At 40.5% G+C, this 22,151-nt stretch overlaps 1 protein-coding gene and 1 non-coding gene across 13 annotated transcripts in view; both read left to right on the top strand.

The window, feature by feature from the left end:
• ZEB1 (zinc finger E-box binding homeobox 1) overlaps window positions 1–22,151 on the top strand; it is a 201,742-nt gene that overhangs the window by 129,506 nt on the left and 50,085 nt on the right. For all 12 annotated transcript variants that reach the window (XM_069547657.1, XM_069547649.1, XM_069547651.1 and 9 more), the window contains one exon: window positions 15,382–15,582. In XM_069547657.1, coding sequence (XP_069403758.1) covers window positions 15,492–15,582 — 91 coding nt within the window. In that variant the 5' untranslated portion in view covers window positions 15,382–15,491. The remainder of the gene's footprint in view (window positions 1–15,381; window positions 15,583–22,151) is intronic.
• On the top strand, window positions 20,546–20,670 carry LOC138417949 (small nucleolar RNA U109). The gene has a single exon (XR_011248364.1). It is a non-coding gene; the product is annotated as a small nucleolar RNA U109 (small nucleolar RNA).

Raw genomic sequence — 22,151 nt, 5'->3', positions numbered from 1 at the left:
TCAGTGAAGTATTTAATAATTCATCATGACCCTCTCTTTGCTCCTGGTTTGTGAGGATTTGTTGGTGCTATCATTCTGCTTGCCTGGGGAGGCAGTATGTATAGGTTCAGAGCAGGATCTCCAGAACCACACAGCTTAGATTGGAAATCCTGGCTCCAGAACAACTGGTATACCTTTGGCAATTCCATAACCTCTTCAAGTCTCAGTTTTCTTATCTGTTCACTAAGAATATTAATAACTCTTCATATGGTTCTTATACAGATTAACTGAATTTACATTTATAAAATAACTGAATATGTAGTATTCTTGAGGCAGATTGTAAAACTGTTTACACAGTATTGATTGGCTTACCTTTTCACTGGCAGTAGAAATTCAATAGGTCATAATGTCTTTTAAATACTTTAAAAATACCCCTTTTTCTGTTTCTGTATATGATCTTAAAAGGTTCCATTTATGTGTGTTTTTCCTAGAATCTCTATTTCTTTGACCACTAGAGCCATTTCTTCTCTAAGGTAAAGTTCATATGAAAATTGGAGTGTAGTGAGTTCACATGGTCTTCCTGTTCACTGGCTTTCTGGTGGCTCACATGGTAAAGCGTCTGCCTGCAGTGCGGGACACCCAGGTTCAGTCCCTGGGTCGGGAAGATCCCCAGAGAAGGAAATGGCAGCCCACTCCAGTATTCTTGCCTGGAGAATCCCATGGACAGCGGAGCCTGGTGGGCTACTGTCAGTGGGGTTGCAAAGAGTCAGACAGGACTGAGCGACTTCACTTTCACTTTTCAGTTTCCTGTTTACTATATATTATTTATTTTCTGGAAAGGTTCTTTCCAAAGATAGTTACCATTCTACTCCTTCTCAAAACGGGTACAACCAAATACTAGAAATTCTTTGGTACAAAATTCAAATCCATTTAACTTTTCAACATATTTCAAATTAAAAATCAGAAGTATTAAAAATTGTATTTTAGTAGCTCATTATCAAAGCATAAAGATTAAGACTCAGTGTTACAGGGAATCCTGTGGTATTTATTTACTCCATCACTCTTAACTTCTGGGCTTCCCAGGTGGAGTCAGTAGTAAAGTGCCCACCTGCCACGTAGGAGACATAAAAGACGTGGATTCGATCCCCGGGTCAGGATGATCCCCTAGAGGACCTGGCAGCCCACTCCAGTGTTCTTGCCTGGAGAATCCCATGGACAGAGGAGACTGGAGGGGCTACAGTCCATAGGGTTGCAAAGAAGTGGACACGACTGAAGTGACTTAGTACGCATACACTCTTGGCATTTATTTACCATCACATTTCTCATCATAATAGTCAATGTATATCACTCATGCTTTGTAAATATTGCACATATTCAAAAAGCAGAGACTGTAGACAACATACGTCTTCATTCTTCCACCTTCTGGAGCACTTAGGTCAGAAGAACTAGTCTTCTTCCTAATTTGGTAAGTCACAAGCTTATATCATGTAATGTTTAGAAGATCTCAGTAAAACTAAAATGTAGTTACCTATGGATTGTTTTTAATTCTTCATTAAGAAATCAATTCCAGTTCAACTCTATTAGTATGATCTTTGCTACTCCATGTCCAGTCCATGGAGGAGTGAAGCGAGTTCCTTTATGAGGCCAAACTCAAGGATTCAGTAACTGAAATGCCCTCAGCTTGGGTACCTTGAGCCCTGCTTGGACTGCTGTGCTCCACCTCGCCTGGAAGCCAGTGATGAGCCAGCCTCAGACTCTGTCCTGGGGGCCACAGCCTGTTTCTTGCACTTCTATGATTCCTTTTCCCATTGTGAGCAGTGGTGTCCAGCACATGGCCAGAAGCTTTCAGTTAAACACACAGTATTACTAGTTGAAAGATTTCTGAAAAACCTAAATGAAGGATTTAGAATAAAATTCCTGTCCTCTATGTTCATCTTATTTTTCATAACCAGTTCAGCCTGAAATGGATGAGTCTCAAAACCAATCAAGGAAAAAGTGCCTTCTGGGATTGGTAGATGACAAGATACGTCTTAAAACTTTTTTTGTAAATTAAGAAAAACTTAGGATCGTGTAGCAGAAGCTGTTAAACACGCGATTGTATGTGTGGATGTGTGTGTTCCTCTGACCAGAGCTTTGGGAGCGTTAGCTGCCTCTGATGACGGGTGGCACGCGTTCTCTCAGGGCTGCCTCCTGGGCGCCTACGCAGTGTGAGCCGGTGGCCTCTGGGCACCGGGGAAGGGTGGGGAGTGAGTGCTGGGCTGCGTGTTCACTTAGCTCCCTCTGCAAGTGTTAGCTTCCTTTTCATTCTACGTGATTTCGTACTTTTATGTAACTATGGGTAAAAATGGTGAATGCTACTCACACTGTGAAACAGAAGCCGTCTTTTATATTTTACATGTAAGAAAAGTAGGGCTATTATTTTCTAATAAGAAGTTGTTTATTTCAAAATCTACAAGATGTATATTTACAACTTATTCAGTTTCTTCCTAAACATTATTTTTAACCTCTGTTTTTAAATTTTCATGCTGTTTCTAATCATACCTCCTATCTACCATTATTAAAATTTAAATAACAAAAATATTAAGAAAATGTTTCCCTGATCCCAGTTCAGTTTTCTGATGTTCACCACTAGCAGTCGTATGCTGCTCTTATTTCAGACTTTTCCCCTGCAAGTTTAAAATTTATCTTTAAAAAAATGTAATACAAAAATGTAAACAGTCTCATAGAATGAGTGAAGTAGGAAAAAACAGATCACTCTTTCATTACCCCATTTCTTCATTTGTATGTCCTTCAAGACATTATCATGTATTATTGAGATACATGTGTATATACTCCGTGTCTGTTTTCTACAAGAATGGGATCAGACTATTTTGAAGGACTCTTCTGTATTAGTAAAAATGGATATACTTTGCATGGCTGTTTAGGTGGTTTACAATTAAAAACAAGTTTGCAGAGAAACATATGTATGCATATTTGCACACCTGTGTAAGTTAATTTATAGGGTAAATTCCAAGAAATTACTAGATCAACAGGTAAACATTTAAAATTTTGGTAAACACTGTCAAATTCACACAACATGTAAGCATGTACTTGTTTCCTTAGCCTCTGCATACACCATGAGTGAATAAACAGTGTTGTTACAGGGAGGCGCAGCAGTGAACAAAACAGAAAAAAAAACCTTGCCCCTATGGATTTTACATTCCTATCACTCCAATTGAGAGGAGACAATTTTAGTAAAGTATTATGGCAGTTGGCAATAAGTATTTTTGAAAGAAAGAAATCACAGGAAGAGGGGTGTGTTTTTGTGGAGGTCTTTAAATGTAAACAGCACAGCCAGGGAGGCCTCTCTGAGGAGGTGAAGCTGAACCATGCAGGAAGAGCATTCCAGCTGGAGCGGCGTGACCGCAGACCCCTTGGCCAGGTGGAGCGGCGTGACCGCAGACCCCTTGGCCAGGTGGAGCGGCGTGACTGCAGACCCCTTGGCCAGGTGGAGCGGCGTGGCTGCAGACCCCTTGGCCAGGTGGAGCGGCGTGACTGCAGACCCCTTGGCCAGTGCCTCTGGAGTGCAGGGAGCAGGCGTGAAGGCAAAGGTGGTGTCTGGGAGGTGGCAGGGGAAGGGCACAGCTCCAGAGGGGCCTCTGAATTACAGAAGATATGGTGGGAATTCATTACATGGTTTGAGAGAAGGGTGACAGGGTTCCTCTGATGCTCTAGAGGGTTGTTTGGATGCTATACTGAGAACTGACTGCCAGAAGGCAGAGAGGAAGGAAGAAGGCCTGATGGGAGCCTGTTAGAATGTTCTGGAGAGAGTGGTGGGGTCGGGGAGTGAGTGGTCAGATGCTGAAGGTATTTTAAGATACATTCCCTCTGGGTTAAATGTGGAATATAAGAGAAAATTAGGGAGTCAAAGCTGACACAAAGAATTTTGGCCCAAGCACCTGGAAGAATAGAGTTGCCATTGACTGAAATGGAGAGGACCAGGGGAGGCCCAAGAGTTGGACCTAGGGTATGGCAGGTCTGCCCTTGGACATCCAAGTGGAGACATCAAGTAGGCAGTGGTTGTGCAAGTCTGGAGTTCAGAGGAGAAACTGGAACTCGGGTATTAAAGCAGGTTTAGAGCCCTAAGACAGATTGAGGTAGGGAGATGAAGGGAAGCAACTGAAAAGCAGCAGTGTATTAGGAGAACCGAGAGAGCAGAAAGAAGAGATGGCTTTGAAGAGGGAGAGGGTGACGGATTATGTCAAATGCTGCTACTTGGTCGTGTAACATGAGGCCTGATTGTCATTGGATTTAACAATGTAAGCATCCTTCACAGTCCTGACAAGATAAAAGCAAATAGAAAGAGACATCAGAGATGAGTGTAGGCAGTGTTTTAAGGAGGTTTTGCAGGAAAGCAGGACTGAGGTATAGAGTCTAGAAAAGTGAGATTAAATGAAAATAGGGGCTTTGAAGTCAGAGAAAGGCAAGAGAATTGAAGTTATGTATGGAAGTAATGATATGTTAACAACATAGGATTAAAGTAAATAGAGCTTTAATTGATGGGCATCCCTGGGGGCTCAGACAGCAAAGCATCCTCCTGCAGTGCCGGAGACCCAGGTTCAGTCCTCGGGTCAGGAACATCCCCTGGTGAAGGGAATGTTCTCCACTGAAGGGCTGCTCACCCCAGTATTCTTGCTTGGAGAATTCTGTGGACAGAGGAGACTGGTGGGCTACAGTTCATGAGGTCATGAAGAATCAGACAGACTGAGTATGCACACGCATCCTTAATTGGCAAAGTTGAGTGTTCTTGTTACCTGCTTATTGGCCACTCATGCTGTTGTGTCTGAATTTCCTTTGCATATTCTTACTGGTTGGTCATCATTTTCCCATGGGTTTTTAAGAATTGTGTAATAAAGAAATCAACCTTTGGTAGCATGTAGTACACATTTTTCACAATTTGTTGTCTTTTGACTTTAATTTTGCTATGTATAATCATGGATTTTGTGTTATGCTTATAACAGCCTTTCTTAAAAAAAAAACATTATTTTATATTGGGGTGTAGCCAATTAACAATCTTGTGACAGTTTCAGGTGAACAGCAAAGGGACTCAGCTGTACACATACATATATCCATTGTCCCCTAAACCCCCCTCCCATCAAGGCTGCCACATAACATTGAGCAGAGTTCTATGTGCTATATAGTAGATCCTTGTTGGTTATTAATTTTAAATACAGTAGTGTGTACCTGTCCCTCCCAATCTCCCTATCTATCCCTTCCGCCCATCCTTCCCCCAGCAACCATAAGTTCGTTCTGTGAGTCTGTTTCATAACAGCCTTCCTATTCTAAGTGTGTAGAAGGATTTGCCTGTGCTTTCTTCTGTTACTTTTATGGTTTAATTGTTGTTGATTAAAATCTTTGACTCATGCAGATTTCATTTTGGTTAAAGTTGTGAGGTGGGAATCTGATGAGCAAGACCACCATGTATTTGGGGATCTGTTTCTGGATTCTGTGAGGCCCATTGATCGGTTGCCCAGCCCTGTGCTGGTGTAAACCTTTCCATTTCTATGGCTTCGAGACTCGTTTCCTGTCTGGTGCAGCTCATCCGTGTTCTCCTGCCTCTCATCTCCAGTGGCCTCGTCCTGCAGCAGCTTGAAACAGGGTTTTGGTTCCCGGCCGGATACTGAGGTTGGGCCATGGCAGTGAGAGTGCTGGACCCCAGTCACTATGCTGGTGATCAGTGACAGGGTCCTGGCTTTTCTGCTTTGTAGAGAATCCCCACAAGAACAGAAAGTAGTGAAACAAGTAAAGTATTTAGTAGAGGAGAAAGAGTATATGTGGATAGACACGTGGGCAGACTCAGAGTCACACCCTTGTGCTAGTTTAAATCATTTGTATGAGCCCTTTCTTCCCGTTTCCTTTGGCTAGTCATTTTGACTTGCCTGGGTCTGAGTCAGTGTTTGCTTTATCTCAGGGTCCTCTCATATGCGTGCATGCATCTCTCAGCCAAGATGGATTCCAGCGAAGAGGCTATGGGTAGACTGACATCACTCCCCTTTTGACCTCCAAGGAACTTTCTAGTTGGGAAGGTCTCCTTGACTTCAAGAATGAGAAATAAGTGGTCTCTGTCTTGTATCTGGGTGGGACTCAGATTAACCTTCCATTTATCTTTCTGTTATCCTTCCATTATGGAGTTTCTGTCCACAGCAGGTGAATTCCATTTGCTCAGCCTGGGACCCAAATATCTCCTGCCTCACCACCACCGTGTGTGTGTGTGTGTGTGTGTGTGTACTCAGTCATGTATGACTCCTTGCAATCCATGGTGTGTGTGTGTGTATGTGCACACTCAATCATGTATGACTCCTTGCAATCCATGGACTGTACCCTGCCAGGCCAGGCTCCTCTGTCTGTGGGATTTACTAGGCAAGAATACTAGAGTGGGTTGACATTTCCTGACCCAGGGATTGAACCTGTGTCTCTGGTGTCTCCTTATGCTGGCAGGTGGATACTTTACCCCTGTGCCACCTGGGAAGCCTGTAACTATTAGTTTAATGAATTTTCCTGAATACTTTTATTTCCCAGAAAATAATAATACTAACATCATGTGTTGAGCACTTATGTGCAGTACTGTATGAAGTTTTTGCTTATATAATTTTTTTCTCATTATGTTAACTCTATTATGGACATGCTATCATCATTCCCATCTTAGAGATGAGGAAACTGAGGCATGGGAAGATTGAGTAATGTGCCCAAGGCAACACGGCCAGTAAGAGAGGAAGCTGTGATTAGAACCAAGCAGTCTGGCTCCAGAGACTGTGCTCTTGTGTCTCCTTGTAAGCTTTAGAATCATTTGGGCCAGATCGTCTAGATTTAGAATCTAAAATAGCATGTTAGTACTTGGGCCAGAGTTGCATTGAGTTTGTAGATTATTTTAGGTAGAACTAAATCTTTACCACATGAAACCGTTCTACCCCAGAGAGGGATGTCTTCATTCACCCACATCCTCCATGCTCATTGAGTGTGCCAACTCCCTGCTGGCTCTCCAGGCTTCTTTTTCTCCTGTAGGTGTGATTTTCTGAGTAGTTATCAATATTAGTAGAATATTTTTTGCTATGTCTTTTGCAGGTTATTGTTGATTTATTGGAAAACTATTGATTTTTCCTATTAAATTCATAATTAGTTATTTACCAAATTTTCTAATTGCTAATGGTTTCTTAGTGATTTTTCTTGCGTTCTCCATGAAGAAACATCTTCATATCACTCGCCAATAATAATTTTGCTTTTTCTTTTCTATTACTTGTGCTTTTCTTTCATTCTTTTACAATATTGGCTTGTTCCTTTAGAATACTGCTAATTCCTAATGACATTAAACATCTTTATCTTAAAAAATGCCTCCCAATACATAATTGTTTATCAGGATACTAACTTCAATTTTATTTTTTATGACAAAGTGTTTATCAACAAGGAATAGGGAATATTTTCAGATGTGTTTCAGTTTCTATACAAGTCATATTGTCTCTCCTTTATTGTGTTAATGTAGTGAATTCTCATATATTTCTTAATACTGAGTAGTGCTTGCTTTATTCTTTTAATATCCTGGATTTAATATTTTATTTGGAATTTTTACATCAGTGATTACCAGTAAGACTGATTTTATTGGTTGGAATGTGGGAAGGGCAAGAGTGTGGTCTTCCTCAGATTCTAGTTGACTGTTACTATGCTGGCCTCATTAAAAGAACTTGGACTCTTCATTTTCCTCCTCTTTGAAAAAGCAACAGAATTATCAGTCTTTTGAAGATCCTGAAGTTCACCTGGGAAAACATATGGCACTTTATGGTTAACTATTTGATATCTTCCCTAATTTATTTTATGGTCTGTCTACCTTGGCTCTCTCTTCTATAATTTTATAAATTCTATCAAATAACAAATATAGCTATAATCATTTTCAGTTTCAAAGAAAGTTATTTCATCCATGTTTACAAATTTATTTGCTTAGATTTGTGCAAAATATTTATAAAGTTTGTCTCTTAAATTCCTCTTTAGTTGGTAAGTCATGTTAGTTGCTTCTCTGTTTGTATTTTACTATTGAATATTTGTGCCTCTCAATTTTTTTCTAGTGTTAAATGGGCTAGTGATTTGTCTGTGTTATTAATTATTTAAAGATCTGGCTTTTGGATTGATTTATTGATTATATAGCTTTTCTGCTTTTTGACTTAATAATTTCTATGTATGCATTTTAAATCCCTTCTTCACATTGAGTTTTGTCATACTGCATGTATTACATGAGTAACAAGTCATATAAATTAAAAATTAGCATCCTTTTTATCAATGTAGAGTTTACCTGTGAAGGAACTATTAGTTATTGATAATTTAGCATGAATTATTTTAGTCTATATACATTCCTCACCTGTTCCTGGGGCTGAATTTAGTTTAATCTGCTGATAATTTTGCTGTTTAACAATTTTGCCAGCCTTATAGTAAATTATACAAACATTGGCTAAACTAAGCTCCCTGAGTGAGTGGGAGTTTTGATAGGGCAGAAAAAGGGGTGGCTCTTGGGAAGAGATACAGACAGAGGGACCCATGGAGAATAGGAGAAAGGTCCAAATAAGAACTAGAGAGGACCAAAGACAGATCTTATGAATATTCAGTGATTTCTGTGTAATGAGAGAGGGGAGAAAATAAGAACGAGGATTCTGTGCATGGTAGCAGCCCTCCCTCCCACCTTGGCTCTCAGCTGTCCGTCTATTAATAGCTGGTATCTGGAGGCACTGGAAACCACCAGCCCTTTTGCAGGGGTAAATTTCAGAATCACTGACTTTCATTGAAGTTATGTTTCTCAAATTATTTTGAAAATGTCAAAAGAGTCTGTAATTACTGTTTGTTGGGTACTCTTAAGAAAGATTGTACCTAGAGAAGAATTGAAATGTTACCTCCAAATTTGCTGAACCATTAGTGTTTATAAAATAAAATCTTGCATGTTCAGTGTTTAGAGCACTCTACAATCACTATTATATCTATTTTTAAGGGACTTAAGATTAGCTAATTACACTTTATATATTATTTATTACATTGGTGGTGGTGTTGAGTCTCTCAGTCATCTCCAACTGTTTGTGACCACATGGACTGCAGCACACCAAGCTTCTCTGTCCATGGGATTTCCCAGGCAAGGATACTAGAGAGGGTTGCCATTTCCTTCTCCAGGGGGTTTTCCCAACCCAAGGATTGAACCAGCATCTCCTGCTTGGCAGACAGATTGTTTACCACTGAGGAAGCCCATTTATTAGATTACTTGTATGTTACAGTAAATATGCATACTCATAATAACTTTGTGCAGTAAAATGCATATAGATAGTAAGTTAACATTACCTATAAATTAGTTCAAAAGCCAGATTAACAAATACTGAATGTAGTATTTATGGACAGCACTCCTCTTTCCTGGAGTCATGCTGTTTGCACAAGTTTTCGCTAACCTTACAAACTGTCAGGTGACCTCTCCTTTCTATGTTGTGTGTTAATTGACAAGTTTTTTTATCTGGTTATCATTGCAGCTTTGTCTTTATCTTCCTGAATTATCAGTAGAACTTAAATATACTGACTGACTTCTTCCCTGAGAAATAAATAAGTGTGGGCTCACATTCAATTCAGCAAATAATTCTGTACCTACTCTGTGGAAGGGGAAGGCAGTGAATGTGTCAGGGACTGTGCTCAGGTCAAGAGAAACACGAATACGTGATGTGATGGTATTTTCATCACAGCGATGTTAGCAATGATGGAAGTACTTGGGCAGTGTCTCCACCTTCCAGTCTGTTTCATAGCACTCCTGCCTAAACTGTCTTGTTCTCAGCATAGTGCAGACATGTGTAAAATATGGCTCCATCCCCCTCTAATATGGAGATCGTGATTCAGTGTACCTGTTTTCTAGGTCTCTCTTAAATTATGACAGTAAGTTAGACTGATGTACGAAGAGCAGTTTGCTACAAGTGGCTTGTTAGTTTTTAAGGACCAATCTTGTGTCTCCTCCTAAGAGAAGTTTTCTTTTCTGCCATGCAGATGTGTGTGTGGGGGGATTGGTGAAGGAGTGGGATGTAGTTCAGCGTGATGTACTTCTCCTCTGGAAGGAAAAATGCCTTTGTACATCAGAAAATGTGTCAAAACGTGGCCTTTGCCTGTGGCTTTAGTCAACATATGCCACTGCTGTCACCTGACAGGAACCGAAGGCCTGTGAGTCAGACCTGACCCACCCCACCTCCTCTTCCACCGCCCCGCCCCCCTTTACATACAGGAACCTAATCTGCTATGCAGCATGATTATAAACGGTGTCTGGTGGGGCTTCTATTTATAAAGGCTTCAGATATCTTTCTCTCACCTTTGTGATGGAAGTTAGGGTTGTATTGCTCAGCTCTTGAACCTCGTTCATCTAATTTAGCTAATTCTTTTATTATAATTGTACATGACTTAAGAAATAGGTACATAGAGTTTAATGAGCACCTTTGACACAGTACTACATGCTATCAAGTATTGAAAATAGTATGTGCAAGTCTTGTAAAGGCTTATTGATTATAATAATGATATTACTTCATGGGATACTGTTGGTTATATTATTTTGAGATTCTAATGGTTAAAGTTTTTGAGTTATTCAAAAATGTTTTTAGTGGCAAATTGTTAAGTATGGAATTACAGGCCCCCAGAATAGGCTAGACACAGAAATACAAGTTTAAAAATACTTATCACTAGTGCAGAAATCTTCAGCCAGCAGGCTTTATCCATAGTAGTAAAAGCATATGGGCTGTAGAATCAGGCAGACCAGGATCGGAGTCCAGCTATTCAACTTAGTAGCTACTTGACCTCAGAACCGTTACTCAGCTACGTTTTCTGTCTATAAAAGGAAGATGTAATAGTACCTGCTTCTTAGGAATTGTCGTAAAGGTTCAGTGAGATGCCACTGCTGCTGAAGAGTAATAGCAGATACTTCTGTAGTCTTTACTGCTGGTAAAATACTGTTCCAAGCACAGTGCATTTCTCAGTCATTAGCTCCTCACAACCACATTGTGTGGGAAACACTGTTAAATCTGGCATTAATGTGAGCAAGTAACACACAAGAATCACCACCAAGAGTCAGCATATCCTTACGACATTCTGGAATGCATTGAAAATTTTACCATTTTTATTGAAATTTGATTTTCACATTGTGTATATTTATAATATAATTATATAATTTTCTATATTTAAAGATTTTTAAACCTTTATATTTTTCTTTCTTAACATTTTATTATTTTAATTAAAACTCAAAAGTGAGAGGTAACGATCACCTGTGATTGTTAAAAATGCTTCTCTTTAGAAAAACTATATTTCATTTTTTTTATTCAAAGGTTGCACACAGCATAGAGATATTGAAATAGATGGACAGACAGTTGAGATCACTGACACTCATTGTGTTCTACAATTTATAAAGGTCCTGCATTATTCTCTCTGTGTTTCTGATGTGGGAGCTGTGTAGTTTGAAATTAGCTCTGTGGATCCACCAAAGGATAGATCCAGACACACAGGCTTGTGTGTTATCTGAGTTATGATAATTAATATAAGTGATTTTCACTACTTTCTCTCCACTAAGTGACTGTGAAGCAGAAAACAGTGAGAAGGCTTATTGGTCTTTTTTTCCATTTTCGTCAACAAAATATATTGCTCTTCTGGATTTTTCAAGTTTTATTCCACTTATTCAAAACACACTTCAGGGAAAATTCACAAGATAACAGTAAAATATATGCAGTCTCTGTGTTTTTGTTATATGGCTTATAGTCATCCATACTACAAAGGCAGCTTCTACTGGGGCACAGGAAGGAGTTTTACTAGAACCCTAGAAAGTGACAGATATTCACAAAGAGGACTTCAGGCTACAGTTGATTCAGATGGAATGAAACAGCTCAGAGTAAAAAGAACTTAATGAAAACTATGAAGCATGCAGATAAATATTTAAACCATAATGTGGGGGTATATATATATATATATATATATATATATATATCTTAAAGCCAATTTTTGGAAAATTTTCAAGCCCCAAACACTCTTAAGTGTACATGTAAATATACAATCAGGAGTTAACCAGACAGCCTACAGCCAACAAAATTGATAATACTAAAGCTAAACTAGAGTATATTGTATTAAAAGGCAAGAATAGCATCACTGCAAACCCATGGCCACTGCAAAATACAGAAAAGGTACTAAAACCTCCTTTTAGAAATCAGTAGGAATTTCAGCTCGCTGTGAATGTCCAAGCACAGTGTGAGCTCTGCGCTGAACCAGACCTTCCACGGCAGCCAGGTCTAGTGGGCTGCAGAATAAGTTAATCCTCGGGAAACATTAGCTGTGTTCAGATTTTAGTTTAGGGCATTGTAAATGCCTTTATATACCGTCTCAACTTTAAATGACTTCAGTTAAGGCTTTCAGGAGGCTACTAATAAGGAGCCCTGGAAAGTAAAAACAAGACTAATAGCGTTTTGCATCATTTGTCAATAAGATCTCTCATTCAAGCGCACACACCCCCACACACTTCCCTGGTGCCCATTGGTAAAGAACCTGCCTGCCAATGCAGGGAACATGGGTTTGATCCCTGATCCAGAAGATCTGACATGCTGCAGGGCAACTGAGCACATGAACCACAGCTTCTGAACCTCTAGCCCCAGCTGCTGCTACTGAGCCCATATGCCCTAGAGACCATGCGCCACAACAAGAGAAGTCCCAACAATGAGAAGCACTTGTGCCACAACTAGAGAGTAGTCCCCGCTCACTGCAGCTGGAGAAGGCCCACGCACAGCAAAAAGACCCAGCGCAGCCCAAAATAAATAAAAGCGTGAACACACACATTCGTATCTTACTCTCAGTTAAACGCTTACTCTCATTGGGAAACGCTTTTCCAGCTGTAGACTGTTCTTTGAGAATCACACTCTTTACCTGCAACATAGGTTCACAATTTACCTTATTTGTGGTGTGACTGGAGTGGAAGGAATTCCTGCGTTTTCATAGCTACTTAAATGTAAGTTTTCCTTGGATTCAGCAATTCCACCCCTACCAATGTATCTGACAAATGTATTTAAGGAATGTCCAAAGATGTACTTATAAGAAAATGTATTACTACATTGTTTACAATGCTTAAACACTAGAAAAAAGCTAAATTTTGTCTACAGATGATTGGTTAGATTATGTCTGTACAGTGAAATGCTATGTAGCCATCCAGAGGAAAGTGAGAAAGCTCAATAGATCCTCACATAGAAAAGTTTCCAAGATATGTTACTACGTGGCCCAAAAACTACATGGCAAAACAGACCCCATATGTGTTTATTTAGATATGCATGCATACATTTATATATATAGGGTATATATTAAATAAAGGTGTATAAGGTGAGGTCTGTTACAATTAAATAGTATAAAGTATATAAAACGGGTGGTAGCAGGTGGTACTAGTGGTAAAGAATCCACCTGCTAATGTAGGACACAAGAGACGATGGTTCGATCCGTGGGTCAGGAAGATCCCTTGGAGGAGGACATGGCAACCCACCCCGATATTCTTACTGCTGAATCCCATGGACAGAATCTGTGCCAGAGAAGCCTGGCAGGCTACAGTCTAGCACTGCAAGTGACTTAGCAGCAGCAGCATCGTATAAAATACTTAGTATCATGTCTGTGTGTATATAGTAGTCACTCAGTCGTGCCCAACTCTTTGCGACCCCATGGATTGCAGCCCACCAGGCTCCTCCATCCATGGGATTCTCCAGGCAAGGATGCTAGAGTGGAGTGCCATTGCCTTCTCCAAGTACCATGTCTACCTAGTGCACAAATTGATTAATAAACCTTGCTGTTATTGTTACCTTGGAAGAATGGGTTGAGGAAGGAAAAATTGGGGGAGGGGGCTTTTACTAACTACACATGTTTTGTATTGTGAGTTTTTTACAGTGACATTATTACTTTTACATTAAAACTCGAGAGAGAACTATTTGCTCCGGGGAACGATCTGGGAAAATGTATTTATTCCAAAGTATTAAAGACACAAGACTTGATATTTTTCCTCAGATATGGAAGAGTTCCTAATGTGGGCAGAAGGGTACCTCTGGTACTGTTTTGGACAGAGGGGTCTTCCTTGGGTCTGTCAAAGGAGTTTTGGAGACTTTTGGTTTTTAGTTCCTGCCTTGACATACACATCCCTACTTTCAGATTGTGTTTCTTCTTTAGTGTTCTTTTGGGTGTGTGTGTGTCTGTGTGTGTTTATATGGGGAGGGGTGTATATATATGCATGTCATTTAAGCATTTAGGTGATTATCTTCTTTCAAGAATGTTTGGAAATTTTAAGGGAAAAATGGAAAGAATAACTGAAAGCGATTATTGTTTGGCTACATGAACAAAGCTTATTTTTTCCCCTTCAGTTTTAGCAAGTAAGAATCACCCTGCAGATTGCTGAAAAGAGCTATTCCAGTGATTATATCCAATGAAGTTCTAAATAATTAATTCAATTAAAGTGACTATTACAAAGACTCTGGAGGAAAAATATTGACTGGACTTTATTGTTTGTTTTGGTTCTGTGAGCTGTGGTCATTCAGAATAATTATATATCTTTATAACGCTGATGTTAAACTTTACTGAAGTTCATTGAAAAGGTAGAAAGGATGCCCATTTGAAAACTGAACATTAGGTGTCTTTTTTCAGAATGACTCACATATAAACATCACTTACATATAAACATCATTTAAATCATGTCTGAATTATGTGGAAATTTGGTTATATTGGGTGATTCTTTCTAAAGTTGGCATGGGATTAATCGAAAATGCCTGGACCTAATTGACAAATTGAGAATACTGTTAAACTTGATGTTGCATTGCCGTTTTATTAGGGAAGATGAACTCTTCTCTTAAATTGTAGTACTTGAAAGATTTGAAGCCCTCATTCCATATAAGCAGTATCATATAACATAAGCTTGCTATAACTGGAGAAGATATTTGATGGAGTGTTTAAGAATACAGAATATGGAGCCAGACTCCTGGGGTTCACATCCCTGCCCTGCCACTTCCTAGATGGACAAGTGATCTTCCCTGTGTCTTGGTTCCCACTTCTGTAAAATAGGGCTTTAAGGAGTAAGCAGTAGATAGATCCTCTTTATCAAGATCACATGAGTTAACTCTTTATAAAACACCTGTACATACAATTAAGTGTTCACTAAGCATGGCTACTATTATTTGCCTTTTTTGTATATCTAGTAAGTGCTGTATGTATGCATGTTATCAAATACATTAGTTGTTTACATTTTACAGTCTAAAGTAAACTACTATTGAGTGACAATCTATTTTAAGCACTTCTTAAAATTTCTTTTTACTAAAGTGTAAAAACTGATTTTTATACTAGTTGGTTTTGATTGTTTGTTTCTTGTTTGTATTACAGTTACAAATTATAATACTGTGGTAGAAACAAACTCAGATTCAGACGATGAAGACAAACTCCACATTGTGGAAGAAGAAAGCATTACAGATGCAGCCGACTGTGAAGGCGGCATGCCAGACGATGACCTGCCCTCAGACCAGACAGTGTTGCCCGGGAGCAGCGCGAGAGAAGGGAGCGCAAAGAGCTGCTGGGAGGATGATGGTGAGTTCAGTTTTTCTTGTAATATTCTACTCTCTGGGTTCTTTTTAAAAAGTGTATTAACTGAAATGATAAACTAGATGATAAGTTTGAAATGAACTACAGTTTATTTGTCTTGTTAATCCAGTGGTTCCCAACCTTTCTGGCACCAGGGACCGGCTTCATGGAAGACATTTTTTATGGACCGATGTGTGTTGGGGGGTGGGTGTTTCTGGAGGATTCTCATAAGGAGTGTGCAACCTAGATCCTCACATGCACAATTCGCAGTAGGGTTCACACTCCTTTGAGAATCTAATGCCGCTGCTGATCTGACAGGAGGTGGAGCTCAGGCGGTAACACAAGTGATGAGGAGCAGCTGTAAATACAGATGAAGCTTCACTCCTTTGCCTGCCGCTTACCTCCTGTGCAGCCTGGTTCCTAAAAGGCCACAGACCAGCTCCTTCTACTTACCGAAAAGTAATTTCTGAAGTAGAATGATAGTTATTTCAACCATACTTGCATTTAGTATACTTATCTATATGTATATTGATTTCTGTTAGTTTTTTATAAGCAGAATCAAGCTTTTCATACACTGTTGAGATAGTTAAACCTATCTTTAATTTCATATCATGACCTCAAATGAAGACTCTGCTTTAGTTCAGTTCAGTCGCTCAGTCGTGTCTGACTCTTTGCAACCCCATGAATTGCAGCACGCCAGGCCTCCCTGTCCATCACCAACTCCCAGAGTTTACCCAAATTCATGTCCCTTGAGTCGGTGATGCCATTCCAGCCATCTCACCCTCTGTCGTCCCCTTCTCCTCCTGCCCCCAATCCCTCCCAGCATCACAGTCTTTTTCCAGTGAGTCAACTCTTCGCATGAGGTGGCCAAAGAACTGGAGTTTCAGCTTTAGCATCATTCCTTCCAAAGAAGTCCCAGGGCTGATCTCCTTCAGAATGGACTGGTTGGATCTTCTTGCAGTCCAAAGGATTCTCAAGAGTCTTCTCCAACACCATAGTTCAAAAGCATCAATTCTTCGGCGCCCAGCCTTCTTCACAGTCCAACTCTCATATCCATACATGACCACAGGAAAAACCATAGCCTTGACTAGACGGACCTTCGTCGGCAACGTAATGTCTCTGCTTTTGAATATGCTATCTAGGTTAGTCATAACTTTCCTTCCAAGGAGTAAGAGTCTTTTAATTTCATGGCTGCAGTCACCATCTGCAGTGATTTTGGAGCCCAAAAAAATAAAGTCTGACACTGTTTCCACTGTTTCCCCATCTATTTCCCATGAAGTGATGGGACCAGATGCCATGATCTTCATTTTCTGAATGTTGAGCTTTAAGCCTACTTTTTCACTCTCCTCTTTCACTTTCATCAAGAGGCTTTTTAGTTCCTCTTCACTTTCTGTCATAAGGGTGGTGTCATCTGCTTATCTGAGGTTATTGATATTTCTCCTGGCAATCTTGATTCCAGCTTGTGTTTCTTCCAGTCCAGCGTTTCTCATGATGTACTCTGCATAGAAGTTAAATAAGCAGGGTGACAATATACAGCCTTGATGTACTCCTTTTCCTATTTGGAACCAGTCTGTTGTTCCATGTCCAGTTCTAACTGTTGCTTCCTGACCTGCATATAGGTTTCTCAAGAATCTGCTTAGAAACCAACAAATTATATTTTTGTATTCTTTTTGTTGTTGTTCAGTCACAAAGTCATGTCACACTTTGCGACCCCATGGACTTGCAGCATGCCAGGCTTCCCTGTCCTTCACTGTCTCCCAGAGTTTGCCCAGACTCATGTCCTTTGAGCTGGTGATGCCAATCTAACCATCTCGTCCTCTGTCATCCCCTTCTCCTGTCTTCAATCTTTCCCAGCATCAGGGTCTTTTCCAATGAGTTGGCTCTTTGCATCAGGTGACCAAAATATTGGAGCATCAGCATCAGTCTTTCCAGTGAATATTCAGGGTTGAATTCCTCTATGATTGACTGTTTTGATCTCCTTGCTATTTAAGGGACTCTAAAGAGTCTTCTCCAGCACCACAGTTCAAAAGCATCAATTTTTTGGTGCTCAGCCTTCTTTATGGTCCAACTCACATCCGTACATGACTACTGGAAAAACCATAAGTTTGACTATGTGAACATTTGTTGGCAAAGTGATGTCTCTGCTTTTTAATGCACTGTCTAGATTTTGTCACAGCTTGTCTTCCAAGAAACAAGCATTTTTTTAATTTCATGGCTGCAGTCACCATCCACAGTGATTTTGGAACCCAAAAAATAGTCTGTCACTGTTTCTGTTTTTTTTCCCATCCTTTTGCCATAAAGTGATGGGACTAGATGTCGTGATCTTAGTGTTTTGAATGTGGAGTTTTAAACCAGCTTTTTTACTTTCCTCTTTCACCTTCATCAAGAGGCTCTTTAGTTCCTCTTTACTTTCTTCCATCCATGTCTTCAAAAACAAATATCATATGAGATCATGCCTCCTAGGAACAATGTAAAAAATGGATATGAGTCCAGTTATATGACTTTTCTTTTACTGAACCCATCCTGAGTGCTAGTGATCAGTGTTTTATTTTTATTTTTATTCTTTAGTGCAGATACACACACACAGTACCTTTATATCATCTATTCTAGAACACATTCTCCAGAAGGAGGTTAGACATCTCTGACCTGTAGTTTCAAAAGGACCAATATGCAAATGGAATGACTTTGTCCACCTCTCCTAATCTCCACTGTCCCTCAAAGATCATGAGTCGGGATCAGGTCATTTATTTATTTTCAAAGATTTTTTTGTATTTTCTGAAAATAATTTTGTATGAGTCAGGAAACCCAAGTGTTTTTGTACCATGATCTCGCTATCCTGAGTTTTGAGTTTCTTTTGCTTCTTGAACTTCATACTTTCTGGAAGAGAAGATCACAGCTAATTCTCATGTTCCTGGTTGCCTGTGGGATTTGAATCCAGACTGTGCCGTGTAGCAGACCAGAGCCCATGCAGCCCGACTTGACCGCACCCTCCTAGACTTGATTTGAGAGCTTCAGTTCTTCTTCAGTTTTTATCTTCCTGACACTTGGACCTTACATTGTCTAAACTCCTGTATTCAATCTGGGTTAGGTGATATTTCTCCTGATTTTGTAAATATACTTTTGAAATTAGAGCAACCTGGAAGCTCCTTCTAAGTGGCACTTTGCTTATTTTATTTTCTTAAACTTTTCTTATGTAAAATATGAGTAGAGATTAAGGAGTTTTCTGGGCTGGCCCATGTATAAGCCATCTGGGAAGCAGTAAAATAAGATAATAACTTAATCCCTTATCAACTCTTTTTTAAAAAACTGTGGAGACCTCTGCTTCTAGGGAGATGAAATACATATCTTTCCATGTTTCTCGTGCTAAGTACAGCCAGAACCTCTGGATATTACATGTAAACAAACCCAAGAAGACTCTGGAAGGGGGAGAGAAGATGAGCAGATTTCCTAGGATCCAGGGAACAACACAGTCAGTAGTGAGTCCCTTGGGGATCAGAACCTCAACACTTGGTAAGAAGAAGGCTGTGCACACCAGCTGCTCTAGTCCAGCCACAGGAAGACTGCAGCCCTGCAACGCATGCCCACCAGTGGGGATCCTAGCCTTTGGCATCCACTAAGCAGAGCACACACACACACCCTGCCATGGTAATGTCAGAGACCAAGCAGGGAGATGGGGCTTTGCTCCCCCTTTAGCAGCAGTGAGAATCGACACGGCCTGGAAACCACGTGGGAACCTGGCCTTCCACTCCCCCTCCCCATAGTGGTGATAGGCATCCTGCCCTCTCCTGCTGGGAAGCCTGGTGAGGACTCAAGGCTTCCACCTTGCACCAGCCGTGATGTGAGTGGAAGCCACGTGGGGCAGTGATAAGGCACCCTCGCCCCCTCAGCCAGAGTGGAATCAGAAGAGCCTGGTAGGGGCCTAGATCCCACCTATAAAGAGCAGGCCCTCTTCCCCAGGCAGGAATAGAGGCTGAGGGAGGAGCCCAGACCTGCCCTCCATGGCCTGGAATGAGACCTTGCACACCTTCCCACAGGAGATCCAGGGTCTCTGCTGACAGAGTAACTGAATGTCCCAGTGAAAGGGAAGTTGCTCAGTCATGTCTGACTCTTTGTGACCCGCTGGACTATAGCCTACCAGGCTCCTCAGTCCATGGAATTTTCCAAGCAAGAGTACTGGAGTGGGTTGCCATTTCCTTCTCCAGGGGATCTTCCCAACCCAGGGATCGAACCTGGGTCTCCCACATTACAGGCAGACGCTTTACTGTCTGAGCCACCATGGAAGCCCCAAGTGTCGTTCAAAACTCACTCATTGGAAAATTTCAACTGAAGTAGAAAAGACAATCAACAAACACCAACACTGAGGTGACAAAGATGCTAGAATTGTCTGACACAGATCATCATGATAAAAGTGCTTCAGCTCCCAATCGTGAGCGTGCTTCAAATGAAAAGATAATCTTCACAAAGAAAGAAAAATATAAGGAAGCACCAGATGGAAAATTTAGAACTGAAACATACAATGACTGAAATTCAGAGCCTCAGCACACAGACTCCATAGCTAGGTGGGAGGACACAGGAGGAATTAGTGATGTGGCTGTGGGGACTGGAGCCTGCGTGAGCCCATGTGAACAACAGAGCCAGACTGCAGAATGGAGCTGAGCCCGAGCCACTCCTCCATGTCCCGTGTGCCTGTCATCAAAATTCCATGAGAAGAAGATGAGCCTGAAAACTTATTCCAAGAAATAATGGCTGAAATTGTCCCAAATGCAGCAAAAAGACAGGATCCTGCATCCCAAACAGGATAAATCCAAGGAGACCCAGGTCACGGTGTATCATAAGCAAACTAAAGCCAAAGAAAGAATCCTGAAGCAGAGAAGGGAAGTACATATATCTTTAGGGGGGAAACGGTTTAAGTGCCAAAAATTTCTCATAGGAAATCACAGGACCTCAAATGCTAAAGAAAAGAATTGTCTTGCACGCGGAAGTGGCTGCTCCTCATTCATTTGGAAGCGGAATACATGCTACATTAAAAAAGGAGTTCTCAGGGCTGCCAGCCTTATAGTACAAGTTGAGTAGTAGTATATTTCTCCTGCATTAAAAAAAAAATGTCAACCCTGGGATTCTGTATCCTAAGAAGAGATCTTTCAAAGATGAAGAAATCTAATGAAGGAATACGGAAAGGGTTTGTCCCCAGCAACCTTCCCTAAACGAGTGTCTGAAAGTAGCCTCTGAATAAAAAGGAAATGACAGAAAAGAAATCTTGGGCTATCAGGAAGGAACAGAGCACAATGATGAGAGTGAACATATGGCCACATGCAATAGATAGCCTTTTTTCCCAGGTTTTCTCAGTTATGTGTGATGACCAAGTGGAAAACATGAGTAGGGGTCGATAAAATGAATGAAATGGAACAAATGTCAATACTTTCTAATTTGTATTGTGTATAAGCTCCCTCAAGTTACAGCTGACTAAATCTTATGATCAATTTGATACTAAGTCATAGGGTATTAAGAATTGCACATTAATTCCTACCTGAACATAACTGTTGGTTATCTGAGCCACAGTTATTCAGTGTGCATTGCTTAGAGAACATGCTACAAAGATAGTGAAAACTAATTAAAACTCCTCTTAAGAAATAAGCCCTCAGTTTGAAGATACATTCCTTTCATAAATAAACTATAAAGTGCTAGTTCTGGGCTTTACCTCACCTAGTTAAATAAGTAAATAAGGTTTATGTGTGCCACACCGTGTTCAAAACAGTCTTGCCTGACCAGTAGAACGAGCCAGTAAACATAAAACCGTTCCTCTGGTAAACAATGGGAATTTAAAATTTCATCTGCAAAAAGATGCACAGCCGATTTGCAGCTCTGCCCAGGGATGCAAGGCAGCCCAGACTTTTTGCTGGACTATTAGTTCAGAATCCTCTGTAAATTAATTTAACTTCATGAATATCCAGGTTAGTAACTTTCAATGGTTCATTCAGTCGGTTACAATTAACCGGCCTTTAATCATGCATTCCACTGAAAGTTTATATAATGAGGCCTCAGATCCAGAGCACTTCTACCCTTGAATTGTTTTATGACTCCTCAGGATGGTCCCTGTGGCTGAATTTGAAAAATTATCTGTCACATTGGACCTGGTTGACCATACCAGCCTGCTCCCAGAGCAGAAACAGCACCTGAGTTAGACCAGAGGAGCTGGCACCCAGGGGCAGATGGTCCCCTTAGCCTCTGTTCTATCGGGAGGAGACATGGCTCCACGGCTGCTCCATGTTCTTTACTTTTTGGTGCATCCTATTAATCAACCACTACCCAAGGTAAAACAAACAAAAAGCCAAAGAAGGAAAGCTACAGGAGCCACACTGTTCTATGCCAATTGGTTTCCTTAAAGATTAAGAAAAGGGGGAACGATAAAGAAAGCAGGCAATGACATTCAGCTGTGGCAGAGATCAGCACGTGAAACTGGTACAGATTTACAACCAGAGTACAAACCGTCAGTCTTAAGTGTGCTGGAAAATATTATATGCTATCAGAATGTTAATTATGCCATCAATGCCTTTTAAAATCTTACCTGTGAATGA

Source organism: Ovis canadensis, chromosome 13 (genome assembly GCF_042477335.2).
Source record: "Ovis canadensis isolate MfBH-ARS-UI-01 breed Bighorn chromosome 13, ARS-UI_OviCan_v2, whole genome shotgun sequence".
NCBI classification, from domain to species: domain Eukaryota; kingdom Metazoa; phylum Chordata; class Mammalia; order Artiodactyla; family Bovidae; genus Ovis; species Ovis canadensis.
The sequence above is the reverse complement of the archived record's forward strand: the minus strand, read 5'-3'. Positions and strand labels throughout refer to the sequence as shown.